General features: G+C 36.4%; 1 protein-coding gene across 1 annotated transcript in view; it reads left to right on the top strand.

Annotated features, from left to right (window-relative positions):
- Positions 1–9291, top strand: part of PLEKHH2 (pleckstrin homology, MyTH4 and FERM domain containing H2) — a 52061-nt gene extending 42770 nt beyond the window's left edge. Inside the window, exons 22-29 of the mRNA XM_009278406.2 lie at positions 99–254; positions 1678–1775; positions 2168–2309; positions 3063–3208; positions 4808–4937; positions 5834–5920; positions 7648–7785; positions 8892–9291. Coding sequence (XP_009276681.1) covers positions 99–254; positions 1678–1775; positions 2168–2309; positions 3063–3208; positions 4808–4937; positions 5834–5920; positions 7648–7785; positions 8892–9074 — 1080 coding nt within the window. The 3' untranslated portion in view covers positions 9075–9291. The remainder of the gene's footprint in view (positions 1–98; positions 255–1677; positions 1776–2167; positions 2310–3062; positions 3209–4807; positions 4938–5833; positions 5921–7647; positions 7786–8891) is intronic.
- The last annotated feature ends 5215 nt before the right edge of the window (positions 9292–14506 follow it).

Below are 14506 nucleotides of genomic sequence, written 5' to 3'. Positions count from 1 at the left end.
ATTATCCTTCAATATCTTAGATTTTTTGGGGCGGGGGGCAAGGGGGTGGGGTTTTTTAATAAGTTTGATAGCAAAATACATTTTGGCTGCTTTTTTAGGTTGTTGGGTTTGATGCCTCTACCACAGTGGAGGAATTTCTGAACACCCTGAACCAGGATACAGGAATGAGGAAACCAGCTCAGTCAGGATTTGCACTGTTTTCTGATGATCCCTCTGGCAAGGACATAGAGCACTGTCTTCAAGGAAACATCAAGGTAGACAAAAACCTTTAATGAGCTCTGCATATAAAACAACAAAACATCTTCGTTTTACAGAGCTCTCTTCAGACAATGTAAAGGAAAAAATTTTTCAGACTGAAAACTGTCTTTAAGTTTTTTTCCTCATAACATAAAAGGAAAGATTAAAAAAAAAACATTGCTTTTTCAATTGCTGAAATTCATTCAGCAAACTATATTTAAAAGCTTTGTCTAGGCAACTGATATTATTCATAGAAGTAGCAGCTGGGTTAAAAAAGAGAAAGTAAGCTGTTACTAATCACAGTCCTTTAAAACTAAAAAGCAACTGCAGTCCACGATGCATTTAGAGATTTCAGTTAACATTTCTTTAATAGCTCCTAAAGATGACCATTTGAGGTCCAAAAAGTCATTCATACTGCGGTGGAGATCCTGGGGAAGGAAAAAAAGAAAGGGTTCTTTATCTAAATATAGAATAATTAGGGTTCAGTTCAGGAAATTTCCAACGTTTGGCTTACCATTGTTCTGAATTCTGAATTTTAGTTCCCTCTATTGCTAAAATTAAATTCTTTGCAGTAAAGATTGGCAAAATGCAATATAATCTATACTTAAATAAAATATTAGATATTTTTCAAGCTTTTTAGCAACTAATGAATAATGAATTTTTTGTGCTTCTATCAAGTGGTTCTTTAGCACCCTTCAGCCAGTGTTCACAGCTGCTCATCGAGTTACGAGGTGCGGTACAACCAGGCCATAGTGACAAAGAAAAGCAGGGTCATCATGATCAGCTCTCTTCTCCTACTAGAATAATAACCATATGGGAAGCAAAATGTATAAAAAATGTACTTATTTTCTTGGTAAATGCAACTTCAGAAGCTGGTCACCTTACTGCTTCCAGGAAGGCTCTTTTATGAAGGAACGGTGACATGAAGCCCAGCAGGGCTCCCAGGACCTCCATTCCACCTCCTCCCCATCTGCCCACCTACACCACTTGTTGTGAACCACTCTTGCTGCACTTTATAACAAACTTCTTACAAACTTTACAGCAGTTACTAGAAAGGACCTGAAAAGCTCCAGCATGCAGCAGAAAGGGAAGGCAGAGATCAAAGGCATTTGAGTAATTATATAACAACTTACTCTGTATAATTACACATTCATTGGCTGCTGCTAAAACAAGTACCTGGCCTTTCCATATAAGCATGTTATGGCTTGTTTCCAAAGGTAGAGTGTGTGTGTTGCAGGATAAACAAACAACAAAAATGTTAATTATTAAATGCGCCAACTAAGAAATGCAAGTAAAGTTATCTTTCAGTAAGTTTAAAAATTCAAACTATGTATGTTTCTGATATGTAATAGGTAAAAGATATTAAAATAAGCAGACAATTTCCATTCAAAGGTATGAGGAATACATGGCAAAGTCAGTTTTTTATTGCTTTCCTTCTAGATCTGTGACATTATTTCAAAATGGGAGCAAGCCTCCAAAGAACAACACCCTGGGAAATGCGAAGGCACAAGGACTGTCCGCCTTACTTACAAAAATAGGTTTGTATAGCAAGTATAACATCTCTGCTTTGTCCCAAGATTTGTTTTTAATTTATACAGAGTTTCTTCATCTGAAAAATATTGGCTGACTCAAAGCTTGCAACAAAAATAGTAAATAGGTGTAACTGGAGAATTTTTTAAAAAAACCGTATAGTTTATTTTTTCTAGTTCTTAAGAGGTGAGCAGGGCTGCCAAAAAAAAAAAAAAAAGCAACACTGAACTCAGAAGACTCAAGTTAAATATTTGCTCACTGGTTCAAGTACAAGTGTTGCTCTGCTAATGTGGTTTGACGCTGACGTAAACATGTCACATTCAGAGCAGATACTGCTAATCCTCAGGGCTAATGCATTTCCCTATCTTCCTTTTTTAATAACTTTCTGTCTTTTCTCTAGGCTTTACTTTTCAGTTCAAGTCCATGGGGAGACAGACAGAGAGAAGCTGCTGCTAGTATATCAGACAAACGATCAAATAGTCAATGGACTCTTCCCTGTAAACAAAGAACTAGCGATGGAATTGACAGCTCTTTTAGCTCAGGTAATCCTTGTGCATTAATGACTCGCACAGCAGTTTTACAGATGAAAAACTTGAATAAAGAAACTGGTCCAGGATTGCTTGACAGTCAAGTGACCTCCACCTTTTACACGTGATAGTGCAGGAAAAAGACTGGTCTGGAATCTTTGTGTAAGGCTAACTCTGTACTTCAGTGGAAATGCTTTACAGCATATGCTGCTGTTGGCACCAGTACGGATAAAATGTGCTTTACCTCCTGCACAGTCAGGCCCTCTTTGATTAAATATCATGTAATCATGTACCATTTCTTCATTCACTATTCCTTACGTGATTTCTGCAAGTTAATACGCCAAAGTAACAGCTGATTAATGACAGCCTAAGACTCCTTTACTAGACATGGTCTTGATAAGATCTGTTTTATTTTTAAGAAATTAAAGGCTCAAGGGAAGGTTATTGAGAAAGTTATTTGATGGTGTTACTCAATAAATCTAAACCGGTTTGTGTCAGCTGGAGATAATAGCAATCTCAGAGCAGAACTAGTAAGTTTTATATTTGTACAATTTATACTTGATATTTATCTTTTTTCCATGGTAAATATAAAATAAGAAAAATAAAATTACTTGCATGTCTTTTATATCAATGAAAAATATATATTAATTGACAAACTGTTTCTCATTTTATACTTGGTAAGACAGAGGAAAAGATAGCTTATAATACCCAGCTAGAAAATTACTCTGGAGTAACAAAAGATGTTCTTCTTTGTGGTCTTTCCGTTAGGTAGAGATTGGAGATTTTGAACGGCCTTTCTCAACTCCAGCAGGGCAAGTCACTTCCCAGTCCAAGTCCAATCAAACATTAAAACAAGTTTTGGAGAGATTCTACCCTAAGAGATACAGGCATGGTTGTTCAGAGGAACAATTAAGGTGAGATGTATTTTGCGATTCATATGCTCTAAAAATCTAGGAGTGAAATGAGGAGGTTTTAAATTGTCATTAGGTACAACTTACTGTTAAGCCGTATTTGCCTAAACCTGTGTTTGAAACTCATATTCTTGCTAAACTGAAGAAGCCATTCCCTCTGTATATTTCTAATCTAAACAGAGGACCATCATTAAGCACACATTCCAGCAAAAACTGTACAAGTTACTACATAGTGTTACAAAACGCAGCGATTTTGAAATTCTTAGTTTTCTTATTCAGCAAATCTAAATTAAGTCTGTGCACAGACTAAAGAACTACTGAAAGTAAAGGACATGAGGATCTGATCTGAGTGTTTGCTATTCAAATGTGCAATCTCTGGCAGCCAGTCAAATTGGCAATACATTAACTTAGCGGACTTGCTAGTAAGGTATCACTTCATTTAAAATGAACAATCTGCAAATCATTTCAATCAACACCTATTAACATAAAGAAGAGCAGAACAGTGTGATAAATTATCCAAAGTCAATGATATAGCAATTTTGAAGTCCAATAAACATCACAGAAATGTTTTCCTCATTCTTCACTACAGGGCTGAGAAAGTTAAAAGCTATTATCATATGCACAAGGTAACATTATTATCAGAAGATAATAGGGACATTCAAAAGTATACGCACAACAAATAGAAAGTTATGCAATTAATTTCAAAGAACAAAGTATAAGAGATCCTAGATTAGACTAACTCATGGAGGATTAAGTCAAACACCTGTTGAACTGTTCAAGTAGTCCCTAAACTACCAATTGCTAGAGCTGGAGGTCTGTGGCAGGGAAAGAATCACTCTGTACCTGCCCTGTTTCTTGTATTCTTTTGCTAAGGGTGCAGTTTGACTTCATAAACTTCAGTAAGAGTAAGCTGCAAGTGAAAGATCTCCCTTTACTACACATTCCCCCTCCCTTTTCTTGGGCTGCATCTAGTAATCTTGTGGCTGCCAGGTGAGTCATTCCTGCAAGTCAATGTGCTAGAAAGGTATTCTGGGATTTGGGGGGGGTTTTTTTGGAGGATTAGTTTTCCACAGGATCATTTTATTGAACCAGCTCATCATGGGGCCACAAAAGAAAAGAGCCAGTGTGAACGTATCATGCATCGGAAGCACCCTTTTTGGTAGCAGCGCCCAGATACACTAAAAAAGAGTAGTCTTAAGCTGTATCTTCCACATCTACTACTAGCCACAGCTAAAGGTATGTGCTAAGCTGGATGGATTTTTGGAATGACAACTGGCATAGCTGTTGAGTATTGATAAACGTAGATTGATCATCTGTAGAGACACGTTAAAAGCTGTACTAGACTTTTTTCCCTTTATGCTGCAACTGCTACATCAATATTTAATCATAATGTTGCAGACATTAGAAGATGCTTCGTCATTTTCATGTGCATAAAAATATTAAATGACATTTTGGATTTATTTAATACTGTATAAAGTGATAGTTGTTGTATTAATTTAAATTATCATTTTAACAAATGGAAATTTTTTTGCTTGTTAAACTCTCTATGGGTAAGCATTTAAATTCCTTTCAATAACTAAATTACATATTTCATTTCAACAGACAGCTTTGTCAGCGATTGTCTACAAGATGGATGGCTCTCCGGGGGCACAGTGCTGCAGACTGTGTGCGCATCTATCTCACTGTAGTCAGAAAATGGTCTTTCTTTGGTGCTAAATTGTTTGCAGCAAAAGTAAGAAACTTTACTGAGTTTGAGTGGTGGGTTTTTTAAAATATAATTTGCAAATAGTAATACCTTTTTGTTGAAAATGAGTGGGTTATACATGTGCTGATTGCATCTCTTGTCAAATTACTAAGTTTTTTAAGCCATATACTGGTGCAATGTGATAGCCAGAGTACTAAGTATACCATAACAGTAACTTTCCAATACACTTATTGCTTGCATTACTTTATTAATCTAGGTGGTATCTTTTCATTTTCTTGTATCTTAATTTGAGATAGCCTTTTTGTTTCAGACTTTTTTTACCTGATAACTAGTAGAATATTGAAAAGGCATCATTAACTGGCTATGGAAGCTGAACCTTGCCAAAACACTAAATTTTGTTAAGGGTATTTAGGGCACGCCCTTCTGTGCTGGCCTCTCTCAATTTCTCTTAAACCACTAGTATCTTAATTCTCTTGATTCAAGTAACAGCTATGTTAAACAGAACTATCACCTCACCCCTTATGTTTTATTAGGTAATCCCAGTATATATATACACACACATATATATATATAAAATTGCTTATCAGCACTCTGTTCTTTGCATATGTAGACATATATGCTAGTGAACAAACTTTAAAACACCTGACCTTTTTTTTTTATTTTATTTTATTAATGAGACTATACATTTCATTGGACTAAGCACCGGGGGAGGCTTCAAGAGTATTAGGTTGAGTTCATAGTTCTGCCACTGGCTGCCTACAAGGCTTTGGGCAGCTACTTCAAATCCTTTACATCAGTTCCCTCACAGTGTAAACCTCAGTAAAATCTGTGGCTGGAGAGAGCTCTATAATAGCTGAGAGTTAATAATTATTTACATATTGCCTCATTTTGAAGTAGTAATTAAAGAACATTTCTCTTTGTAGCCTCTAGCAACATCCTCAGTTGAGAAGTCCTTCATATGGTTTGCTGTACATGAAGACGGCATAAGCATCCTAGATTACAGCTCTATGGTAAGTGAAATTTCTTTTTGAATTTTGGTCAAAGTAGATTTTAATACTGAGTATATGGAGAGATTCACCACCATACTACATAAAAGATGGCATTAGCCTTCCACACTAAGTTATCTAGTCTTTCTCTTAAAGCAAAAATTCATTCCTTTCAAAACGCTTTAATGTTATCATCATTATAGTAGCACTAATAATAGAAATAAGTAATGAATTCTTTGTACAGAATTTATTTTTGTTTATCAGATACAGTTTTTATATCTTTTAATGAAATGTTAATGTTTTAATCATTCAGATGTCAGGAGATCCATAGTTACAGTTCTTACAATAACATTAATTTTCTTTTCCTGGAGACTTCATTTTCCATTATTATTCATAATACGTACACTCTGCAAAGAGCAGTTACTTTAAAAGATTGTTATTTTCATTGTATTATTTTTGTTTAATAGTAGGTAATATAACCCAGTGTTATTTAATTATGTCATTTTAGGCTCTGATTTTTCTTTGATTTGCAATAAAAGTTTTCACAGAAAACGATTCATGGTAATCAGTGTAAAAAAGCAGTGCCTGAGAAGATCCCTGCTTTAATTTATATCGCGCAAAGAAACAGAATGGCATGGTGCTATTAGCAAGTGCTAATACTGAATATCAGAAAATTAAAATCTCAACTTTATAATTGTACTGATATGGGTCTTTTCATTACGTTTCTGTGCAGTTGAAGAAATAATAAAACAAAGAACATGAGGAGAGCAAACAGCAGCTCTTCAGAGAACAAGCAAAATGAGCTTGCATCAGACTGCAGAAAGCTCTATAAACACTATCTACTCATAGAGCTAGCTATGGCATTTCTGCAGAGCACTGCCAGTTTACAATATCAGCAGGCCTTACTTGCCATTCAAGAAATGCTCAGTTTCCAGGGAATATTCTGATTTTCTGTAGGAAGGATCAAGGGTATCAGAAATGATGTTGCAATGGTTAGTTAGAGAAAACGTTATTTCAAAGTAAGGGCAAAAAGAGGTTTAGTAACTGAAGGATGTTAAGTCAGTTATTGTATAGGTATTATCTCCCAATAATTTTTAAATGTGGACCTCTGTAGCACATTAATATGAGTCGTAAAGATAAATTAAATGCTAATCATAGGCTCAGAGGTCACTAGTATGGCGTTGAACCTTGAACAATAAGAGCCGAGGCCTGGAAGCAGAGGAGCCTTGAAGAGCATTTATGTTTCATCAGAGATAGGAAGAAAAGAGAACAGAATTTAATTTCATTTGTGTGTATGTAAACTACATCACTGCACAAAAAGAAGTCCTGGAGTTAAATTCCTTTAGATGTTTCATACACTGCCATTTAATTTATTTAGACACTGCTTCAATTTCAAATGGAATTCCTACGATTAACTTCTCTCAAAGTCAGTCAAGGCTTGTGTAAATTGAATCACACACTTGAGTTGAAACCTGCTTATAATATCTTTGATCTAATTAATTTGGGATAGAATCAGAGGTCAAACTTAGAAGAGTTATCATCTGCAATGGAAATTCCTCATAGTGAAGGTCTGAATGAAGCTATCCCAAAATCTACAATTAATTTTGAGATTCATAAGAGGCTAACAACAACATTTTGAAAAATACACATGTAATTATATTTTTAAAAGAAGTATTTCTCATAATCTGCTTTTCCTGCATTGTCCCGCTTACAGCTTTGCATTTTGGGTTTTTTTGGTTTTCTTTTTTAAGCGATTAACAGTTACATACACATACAAGAGTCTGATGACTTTCGGAGGCTATCAAGATGATTTTATGTTGGTTGTTAACAATGCTCAGACAAAGGACAAATCAACTGAAAAACACCTTTTTGCCATGACAAAACCAAAGGTTGGTATATTACCTGAAATAGTTTCCCACCATCTGCTACTTTTCTACTTTTTCTAGTGGGTAATCCTTAACAGATGTGAAAAATGAAACACCTTCTTTATTCCTAGCATTCTCAGATTATTGACTTTTGCCAGATGGTTTTAGAGAGCGAAACAATTAGTAATGTAAGAGCTAACAGTGACAATAGTGATGTGTTCCTTTTCTTTTCGTGTTACTGTCTATAACATTCCAAATTTTTCCTAGAAGGACAAGAAGGCTACTAAGGACAGGAAGTATATGCAGTACCTAAAAACTAGTCTGTTTGCTTGATCAGCACCAGAGATCGTTTTTAAGAAGGTACATTTGTTTTCTACAGTGGAATTGTAGAACACAAGACCTGAAAGATCAGTCACTTCTTCAAAATCCTAGGATATTTTTACCTTTGGTAAACAAACTGTTCATGCTTTTCAAATCTAGATTCTCTCCTTCACTGGTAAGATTGACTATATTTTTTTAAAAAGCAAAGATTTCTAAGTCTTTTGCTGTTAGTCAGAACAATTTATGAAACAGAATACAAAATTCCACATATAAATTTGGGTCAAAACGCGACTCTTCATACAAATACGCATAGTAAAATACATCTGTTCAAGTTTCCCTCAGATTGTGCCCTTATAGGCAAGGTTGTGTGGATTGCAAAGAGAAAATATGGTAAAAAACACCCAGAAGTCTTTATTCCTTTTACCTACCCTGCGTCTTTAGTTTTTTGAGCACTAGATATTTTCTAGCAAAATTGAGGGAACACATCATGAAAGTTTTTTCTGAGAGTGTCATCTTTCGGACTTCAAAATCTCTCTCAAAGTGAAACCTAGCTTCTGTTTGAATCATTGAAGACTGTGGAAGACAAAGTATCCAGAATACTGATGGGAATAACATTACATTATTGGCAAGGAGCAATAGAAAAAAGCTCTATTAGGCATCTGCTCTCTCCCCATCATTAATTTGTTTGATAAAGTACAAGTACTTTTCCAGTTGATGATGATTGTCACTTGCTAAAAAGTTAGCTATTTTTTCAGCAGTCAAAACACATCACTGTATGTTTCAAAGAGTTTTGTATGTTCCTGTTATAGATTCTTGAGATCACTCTACTGATTGCCAGCTATATTAACAACTTTCATCAGCTGAAAGGAGCTGCTCATCACCTCTCTGCTCCAGCATTACTGACACTTCAAAGTGGACAGAAACTCAAAGAAACGGGGAGTCAGCCACTTCTTGCAAACAACAGACCAACTAAATGTCCCACTTTGTTATGAAAGGATTATGTATCATGATAATCTATCTTTGTTACAGGGTTTCTACACCCACTGAAAACTTTTTGATGTACAAGACATAGAGCATAAGCAGGTCCATAACCAAAAGAAAGGTTTACATTCATTTCAATGGTGTATAACAGGAGGAGCCCTTTAATTAAAGGCCTGGCCTGAACTGGAATGATGAGGAGCCAATTTAAGGATTATGCTTTACTTGTGGTGGCTTGTGCCTACAACTCAAAAATTAATGTGTCTGTTGATAGTGATGGGGAAAGGTGGCCTTTGGAACAATTGTATAGACTTTAGTTGTTTTCCAGATATTTACTCAGGGACCAAACTGTCTTCAGCTCTAACTCTTCACCTCTATTTTTCAAAATTATACCAGTTGTATAACCTTCATTTTGAAAAGGAATTCTTGTTTAAAAAAAAAAGTTAAACTTCCAGCATCCCTCCTTATTTGCAATACAAGCACCATGGGACTAAAAAGAACCAATTGTTTGATTTGTATAATTGTTTCTCCTTAAAAAAAAACCGTAAGCACATCATGTAACTATTATAAATCTGAAGAGTATTCTCATGATACACTCTAGCCTTTGTTATACAGCTATTTTACTTGGCAAATCTTCAGTCTTGGTCTGGTAAATTTCTAAATAATCCCTCTCTGCCCCAGCCTTTTGGAAAAATCTAAATTGGACAGGCACTGTATTTAGTATATTTTTGTTAAACAAGATCCCGTACCTAATTTCTTCTTTAATCCAGAATAATAATATAATACAGATGCAAGAATGACTCACAATTGAAAACACAAGAATAACACAGAAAGACATTGCTGGAACTGTTGTGTCTAAACTTGGAGACGTGACATATAACATCCATGTATAATATGTATAATGTATATACAATGATTCAGAATAATATTTTGTAAAAGTTTTACTTTTTGTTTTTCATTTGTATCTATACATTTCATATTATAATACTAATATAATGTTCTTGCACACTGAAGACATAATGCTGGATCTGCACTATTGGACCTGGGAGCACGTTCCGGTTGCCTTTTTCAGCTGCAAGCCTCAGTGCTATGTAGGGTCAAGTATATAGAAATTACACCCATTTTTTATTTCCAATTCTCACATTTTCATTTCCATACAAAGAAACCACTTCTGCAGGCTCTGAAATGGATCAGCAGCATACTCTAATAGATAATTTAGGTCCAGCCATAGAGAAGGTAGTCAAACATAAATCACTGATTCATATACATTTCACAATTTCCACTTCTGCTCATGCTAATGATCCTGGATCATTAATCCCTTATGGCTAGCCCTCATCGTTTGGCGTTTTTTTAATTACTTAAAACTGAAGTAATTTCACAATGATGAATTTTAATATTTGAAGGTTGAAACTCTCCTTTGTTTTATGGCATTTAAACATTTCAGATATATACATACTCATATTGAGAGAAAAGGAATTTTCAGCTGTTTGCCCTCTATGAAAGGTAGGGAGTATCCTCCTGAAGAGTTAAAATAGATTGTAAGGGAAATACAGGTTGTGAAAAGAACAAGCTCTTAAAAAGTGGAAAGACAAATTCGCAAGCTGACTTGATAAATATGTTTCTTCTGAAAGCTCTCAAAGTCCTGCCACAGCTACTTAAGTCTGCAGGACTCAAGCACCATTTTATGAATGGTACTATGGGCCAATGCTTTGTCTTGAAAATTACAAGCAAATAACAAGCATACTATGTCTAGATGCTTTCACATTTGCAATGCGGGAAGAGCTTCCTGGTAACTTTTACCCTTTGGTGGTGGTTGTGGCGCTAGATCCTTCTCTTCCAAGGAGGCAGGGCCAGCACTGCCTAGTAGGCGGCCGATCTCTTGCCATCATCAAGAAAAGCAAATTGGAAGCTACAAGAGACCCTGACACTAACTGCGGCATCTTTTTGTGCAGCACCCCATGTGAAGTGATGCAGATAGTGTGGTGTAATTGGGCTAGGAATTAACATCCCTTTGCAATCAGCAGAATAGTTAACTTTCAGCAATTTGAGGGGGGGGAGTATTGTGTGTGCAAATTCAAACAGATGCTACTGCATCAGTTATATACAGATCATAGTCCAAAGCTTCTCAAATATGATGATTAGAAACTGCAATTTACAAATACAGAAATTTTCATGTCATCATGAAGTTATGATAGCCGTCAACCTAGAATACTCCAACTAGTAATTCTTTCCTAATTTTCCAGTTTTAAATGAATGTGGCAGATCAGGTTCTATTAGAAGGCAAAAAAAAGTGGAGCATGTCGCTAGTAAACTTGTTCATTAAGTTTTTAAAATCTTTGTTAAGTTTGGAGACAACATGATATACAATACACACAGCTGATGTGCAGATTTTGAGTCTTTTAAAGTTTTCATTAACACTTACAGCCTTACCAACAGCTGTTTTATACAGCAGTATACAATCTGTGTAGTATGACATTCCTGCCTGCCTTTGGGTACATAGCTCTAGACATTGCTTTGCTTTTTAGTGTTAAGCTCTTGCTGCTGCAGTATAACCCTAGATCATAGTGCCAGAAGCAATTCATGCCTTAGTTTCCCTTTTCTTGGCAGCACTTTCCAGACTTACTACCACTAACTGCTCATTACAGGTCACCATTAATCCCATATAGTCACATTACCAGAAATGCTGTGTTAATTTTTATGAAATAAATGCACTCGGAATCACAAATACCATGACAACACTACACTAAACAATGAAGTTTCTTCCAGGATTTTGATTAGCAAGAGTGAGGTTTCCGTAGCATGATAGTAACCTCCTCAAGCAGACACTTCCCTTCAAGTTAACAGAGTCAGCAAGTAAAGTCTCTTACACATGCAAGCACACTTGAACAGCTCGGCTTGCAAACACAGCTGTGCAAGTCTCAGGGAACTTGTTCCATGTTAATCTAGCTCCAGAGCTACTTAGAGAATACCACACAACGTAAGACAGCAAAGCTGAAAATTTCAGAATCCAGGCAGATAATCTGTTCTGCCTTCCCCACCCAGCCTGAGCCTCATGAGTGATCCACATCTCAGTCTTAACCTTGAGTCATCCACCAAAACAATTCATACCGTGCTACCTAATCCATTACTAAAGCCCAGGTAGGAAACTAGACCTTTCTTACCTTCTAATCTTCAGCAGTGATGATACGATGGGAGCTGTCAAATGAGCAGCGACCTCTGGGGCTGATGCTGAAGAACTTCCCATGCTCAAGGCTTGCAGAACCTCGGCTGTAAAAATATTCTCAGGATGAGATTAATGTGTTAGAAGGTGAAGTCTTGCATGTGCTATCACAAACTTCAGAACAGCTTCCGTGCTTGCTTTGAGCTAGCAGTCAGTAACAATGATGAGTAGAAATGCTCAATGAAACAGAAAGATCACTGGTAACTCTCTGTGTATTTGAAAATAATACTTGGAATGCAATGTGAATTACTGTATTACTTGAACTTCACTTTGCCTTGTCAATTTTTGTGCAGCAGTATTGGTAAGCAAACTGCTCATTTCTAAGACAAGCAAGACCTATTTACTCCTGTAGTACAGCAAGCAAATGATAAAGCTTTGAGTTTTTAATACAATTACAAAATTAGTGTTTTTCTGTTACTTTAGATTTAAATTTGGTTTATATTTAAATTTAAAATAGAGGTATATATTTCCCTATAAAAGAAGGCTGGTAGGTATTTGGTATTGGAGTTCCTTGTCAGACTAACACAGTTTTTATAGGTTAGGTCCTGAAGGAAAAAATTCGTTCTTGCATAAAGGAATGCACCACTTAAAGCTTTAGGTAGAGCTTTAATAGTCTATACAGCTTAGTGCAATCCATTAGTTTGAGTAAATTTTAACTAAGGTGATTAGTAACTCAGTAATAATGAATTAGGAAGAAAAAAGGTGGTTTTTTTAGTTTCTTAGGGCAAAGGAAATGAAACTGAGTAAGGTGAAACTTAAAATACTGAAAACTCCAATTTAATTTCCAGATTGGACTTCAGTACAACTTATTAATTGTACAGCCTTACACAGTGCTTCCCAGCTCAGATCTGTACTGCAGCATCTTCCAGATTTGCCACCTCTCTGCCAGTGAGTAAATCACTGTAAAAATACTTTGCTTTTTAGTGTTACACTCTTGCTGTTGCAGTAATATATGCCTAGATCAGAGTGCCAGGAGCAAATTCCTACCTTAGTTTTGCTTTCTTTGGCAGAGCAATAGCAGCTTTGTCCAGGGTTTTCACCACCTCTAACTGCTGATTATAGATCAGCACTGGCTTCATATACCAAGATATCAGAAATGTTCTGTTAAAATGAAATTGATGAAAGAAATGCACTTAGAAAGGCATCAACATGACCTGCCACTGTACAACACTAAACTATGAAGTTTCTTTCTGGATTTTAATTAGCAACACCATGGTTTCCACAGGGAGTTAGCAAATGCTTTAGAAGAGCCATGTAAAAACCTGGAAGTAAAGAAAAGACGGGCAAGACTAACCATATGAAGGCTTCTGGAATTGAAACTGAGTGATTATGCAAGCTAAACTTACAAAAATCTCTTATTTAAAGAACAAGCATTACTTAGGGTCTGTAGAAGGCTACATAAGCCTTCTTTGGGGAAGGAAGAAGGAACAGGTAAAATTAATTCTGAGTTAATCATTATGAATGAGGCCACTTTCCTGGTTTTGATCAAACAGGTAAGAGAGGATTTTACTTGGGTTTTTCTCTCTCTAGTCTCTCAAGACGCAAAGCGGCTAATCAGCTACAGGTGGTCAGCTGTAATTGCTGTCCTGGATTTTGGGTCACTTCCCTGATGTAGGACACTTGTGACTTGTCTTGTCAGGTTCATCTACATCCTATATCCCTTTCATATGCTGGATCATCCTGCTGTTTTACTGCACCCTTTAAATCCTACTTTCTAATCTAACCCTAGTGTGATCTTTGGATTTGATCTTTGATTGATAGATCTTATTCGAAATAATCTAGCCCCGTCTCCTGTTTGTTACAGCATCTTACTTTTAGTTACAATAGTTGATGTGTATGCCCCAATAACTACAAAATAATTACACTGATTTCCTTATACAGCCGTGCACTTACTAGGGGGGTGGGAACTATCTCGGGTCTTGTTTCATTCCCTCCACTGTTAACAAAGCTATCTTGGGAACCATGAGTTGATCAAGAGCCAATGCTTAAGGCTGAGGTAAAATAAAAGACTCCCGCCACTTATGACTTGTTTATTCATCCCTGGCTTTCTCCACAGCTGAAGTATTTTGTCACTTCACAAGGGCTGCAGTCGAGGTCCCCCAAGGACCCAGTGACTCCGACACCCCTCGCACCAGCTCGGCTCACTCTGGTACTAAGGCGGGTCGCATTTTCAGCACCCGATAAACAGAGGCAGCGGCAGGACCCACCAACCACTCCCGGGGCCTT

The sequence above is a fragment of the Aptenodytes forsteri genome, unplaced genomic scaffold (assembly GCF_000699145.1).
Source record: "Aptenodytes forsteri isolate BGI_AS27 unplaced genomic scaffold, ASM69914v1 Scaffold130, whole genome shotgun sequence".
NCBI lineage: Eukaryota > Metazoa > Chordata > Aves > Sphenisciformes > Spheniscidae > Aptenodytes > Aptenodytes forsteri.
Note: the sequence above shows the minus strand (reverse complement) of the source record. Positions and strands in the feature narration are given on the sequence as shown.